The sequence below is a fragment of the Physella acuta genome, unplaced genomic scaffold (assembly GCF_028476545.2).
Source record: "Physella acuta isolate Inbredline_101_S28 unplaced genomic scaffold, ASM2847654v3 ptg000943l, whole genome shotgun sequence".
NCBI lineage: Eukaryota > Metazoa > Mollusca > Gastropoda > Physidae > Physella > Physella acuta.
The window spans coordinates 320,014-324,202 of record NW_026732460.1 but is presented as its reverse complement, the minus strand read 5'-3'; the positions used below and the strand labels follow the sequence as shown (position 1 = coordinate 324,202).

At 32.4% G+C, this 4,189-nt stretch overlaps 1 protein-coding gene across 1 annotated transcript; it reads left to right on the top strand.

The window, feature by feature from the left end:
- The first annotated feature begins 2,210 nt into the window (after positions 1-2,210).
- Positions 2,211-3,961, top strand: LOC131953730 (beta-1,3-galactosyltransferase 5-like). Its single transcript, XM_059317062.1, has one exon. It carries the CDS (start codon positions 2,483-2,485, stop codon positions 3,509-3,511), a length of 1,029 nt encoding a protein of 342 aa, XP_059173045.1. The 5' UTR covers positions 2,211-2,482; the 3' UTR covers positions 3,512-3,961.
- The last annotated feature ends 228 nt before the right edge of the window (positions 3,962-4,189 follow it).

Below are 4,189 nucleotides of genomic sequence, written 5' to 3'. Positions count from 1 at the left end.
AAATTTAATTATGCAAAAGACAAATTTTTATGACTAACCTAATGTATAATGTATAATTAGATTATATATATATATATATATATATATATATATATATATATGTGTGTGTGTGTGTGTGTGTGTGTGTGTGTGTGTGTGTGTGTGTGTGTGTATACATTGTCACCAGAGATGAATGCATCAGAAAAGTGTGAAAGAACTCTGTGCTTTAGAAGTGACAAAATCATGTGACATGATTTGTCACATTCTACAAACAGACATTGTGAACTCAATAAAGGCTTATAACACACATACTAAATAAAGGCTTATAACACACGTATAATATAAAGGCTTATAACACACGTATAACATAAAGGCTTATAACACACATACTAAATAAACACTTACAACACACATACTAAATAAAGGCTTATAACACACGTATAATATAAAGGCTTATAACACACGTATAATATAAAGGCTTATAACACACATACTAAATAAACACTTATAACACACATACTAAATAAAGGCTTATAACACACGTATAATATAAAGGCTTATAACACACATACCAAATCAAGGCTTATAGCACACATACTAAATAAAGGCTTATAACACACGTATAATATAAAGGCTTATAACACACATACCAAATAAAAGCTTATAGCACACATACTAAATAAAGGCTTATAACACACGTATAAAATAAGGCTTATATCACACATACTAAATAAACACTTATAACACACATACTAAATAAAGGCTTATAACACACGTATAATATAAAGGCTTATAACACACATACCAAATAAAGGCTTATAGCACACATACTAAATAAAGGCTTATAACACAAGTATAATATAAAGGCTTATAACACACATACCAAATAAAGGCTTATAACACACATACTAAATAAAGGCTGATAACACACATACCAAATAAAGGCTTATAACACACATACTAAATAAAGGCTTATAACACACATACTAAATAAAGGCTTATAACACACATACTAAATAAAGGCTTATAACACACATACCATATAAAGGCTTATAACACACATACTATATAAACACTTATAACACACATACTAAATAAAGGCTTATAACACACGTATAATATAAAGGCTTATAACACACATACCAAATAAAGGCTTATAGCACACATACTAAATAAAGGCTTATAACACACATACCAAATAAAGGCTTATAGCACACATACTAAATAAAGGCTTATAACACAAGTATAATATAAAGGCTTATAACACACATACTAAATAAAGGCTGACAACACACATACCAAATAAAGGCTTATAACACACATACTAAATAAAGGCTTATAACACACATACTAAATAAAGGCTTATAACACACATACTAAATAAAGGCTTATAACACACATACCATATAAAGGCTTATAACACACATACTAAATAAACACTTATAACACACATACTAAATAAAGGCTTATAACACACGTATAATATAAAGGCTTATAACACACATACCAAATAAAGGCTTATAGCACACATACTAAATAAAGGCTTATAACACACGTATAATATAAAGGCTTATAACACACATACCAAATAAAGGCCTATAACACACATACTAAATAAAGGCTGATAACACACATACCAAATAAAGGCTTATAACACACATACTAAATAAAGGCTTATAACACACGTATAATATAAAGGCTTATAACACACATACCAAATAAAGGCTTATAACACACATACTAAATAAAGGCTGATAACACACATACCAAATAAAGGCTTATAACACACATACTAAATAAAGGCTTATAACGCACGTATAATATAAAGGCTTATAACACACATACCAAATAAAGGCTTATATTACACATAATAAATAAAGGCTAAGAACAAAACTAAATAAAGGCTGATAACACACATACTTAGTGAGTCAAATAAAAGCCTTTCAAAATGGACCATACATCTTAATGCTGTTAAAATTTGCGCTTCATGCGAGTGCAAAATAAAATATTTCTGAGCGCTTTAAAAATAATGAGACGCTACTTATTCACCCAAAGAACACCTAAGTTCAGCCCTTAGCGTTGGTAATCAAACGCTATCCAAACAGGGAGATAACCAATCCTTGCTAGGGGTAGAGAAACCAGTTGTAAGTCATTGCTTCGACGCTCAGTCTAGGTCACGTTGACGTGACTAACAGTCACACTAAGAGCAGGAATCTGGAGTGTCTTGCCCCTGTTGTACTGATTCATTTGTGCTGTACAGTTATGTTCATTTCTGATTCCTTTTGGGCTCTGTACATAATCATCAAATAACAACTAGGAACTTAGTGTTCGTGGAAGTTTACAAAATGTGAAATACATTTCTTCATTCGAGATTTTTCTGTTTCTAAATATCTTTTAGTGAATTTTAGACTTTTTTTTTAAGTGCAGTGCTACGTGAATTATTTTTACTAAAACGTGTAATTTTAAAATATAAGAAGACATTAGCTCTAGAACCATCTATACAATGATGCCATGTATGAGGAAACGATGTTTACCTATTGTCGGAGCTGTGGTGTTTATTACTGTGGTATCGTTATTTGGAGTGTTTACTGTAGGGACATACAGCAAAGGTTTAGTTAGAGACCAGGACACACTCGACAGAGAGGTTCTAAAACACTCAACTGACATCTACGGAAACATAGAGCATGTCATTGTAAAAACATTAGACGCTAAAATTGAGAGCTTATCTAAAGTTTTATCAAATGTTTCTGTTCATTTTCGAGAATCATCGTTAAGAGAAAAAGTCAACATTCAAAGATCGATAATTGAGTTTCTTTCCCAACCAATCAGAAACGAGCATAATTTTTCCTACCTCCATAACCCGGAGAGAACATGTCGTCAAAGTTTGGTTAAATTGTTGAATGTGGTACCATCTGCATTGAGAAACTTTGACCTGAGAAATAAACTGCGCAGTGGGAAAAGATTTTATTTTATTAACAATACCAGTAACTACGCCCGTATGCTGTTTTTTCTTGGGACCACACACAATGAAACTTTACTTGAACAAATAAACAAAGAAGCTAAAAAATTCGGGGACATTGTGCAAGAAAATTATATGGACACTTACAAGAATATCAGACATAAGGCAATGTCCATGCTAAAGTGGGCGGTGACATTTTGTCCAGGTACACAATACGTATTAAGGACTGATGACGACATTGATGTTAACTTAGAAAAAATTGTGGACGCTATGAAAATGACCAGTCAAAAAATGGAAAATTTTATTCTGGCAAAAACTAAAAAGAACGAAGGCCCAGTCAGAAACAAACATTGGAAGGTTTACATATCAGAGGAAGAATACCCTAACAGTACATATCCCACATTTGGGCTTGGGGGCTTGCTGGGCTACCCCATGGGGACAGTCAGACTACTGTACCAGGCGGCGCTGAGGGTCAAGCCCATCTGGTTGGATGATGTCTTCATCACGGCTTTATGTGCACCTAAGGTCAACGTGACCTTGCTAGAACATCCGGCGTTTACATTTAAGCATTAAAACCTGTACAATAATAGTTTGGGAGCAATTATTTACCGTAAATTGAATATTTAGTTTAATTAATATTTCTGTCATCTAACATTTTTTTTGTACATTGAAAATATATGAAGTAACTAGCAGTACTGTGTTCATTACTTACATGGCTGCTAGTAAATACTGATTCTAAATTGTTGGATAATGTATATAGTAGTTTCAACGTAGGCCGTGGTTTCAACATGGACCCAGAGATACTGCATATCGTGGTTTGATTTACTTGCTCTAAATTACAATGTCCCAAAAGGACCTTGATGCACCAAAGGAACATTGACTTCTAGATACTTATCTAGCGAACCAGATAGTACATAGCTGTGTTTTTTTTTTGTTAACCGACAGCCCACTTATATTTGTGACAATGTTGTTTTAATTTCATGTTGGAGTAGAATACGGCGACAGAATTACGTCATTTCTCAAATGTAAGATTTATTAAACGTGTTCTTTAATATATTTCTTCTTTAATTTCTTAAAATGTATAAGTAAGAATGTATGTGTTTTATTGCATGTGTGTTTGTGTATGGGTATGTGTATGGGAGTAGCTGTGAGTATGTGTGTGGGCATGTGTATGGTGTATGTGTTCGTGTACATATATATATATATATATATATATATATATATATATATATATATATATATATATATATA

Coding starts and splice junctions, on each gene's coding strand:
- LOC131953730 (XM_059317062.1), top strand. CDS start 2,483: ATGATGCCATGTATGAGGAAACGATGTTTACCTATTGTCGGAGCTGTG.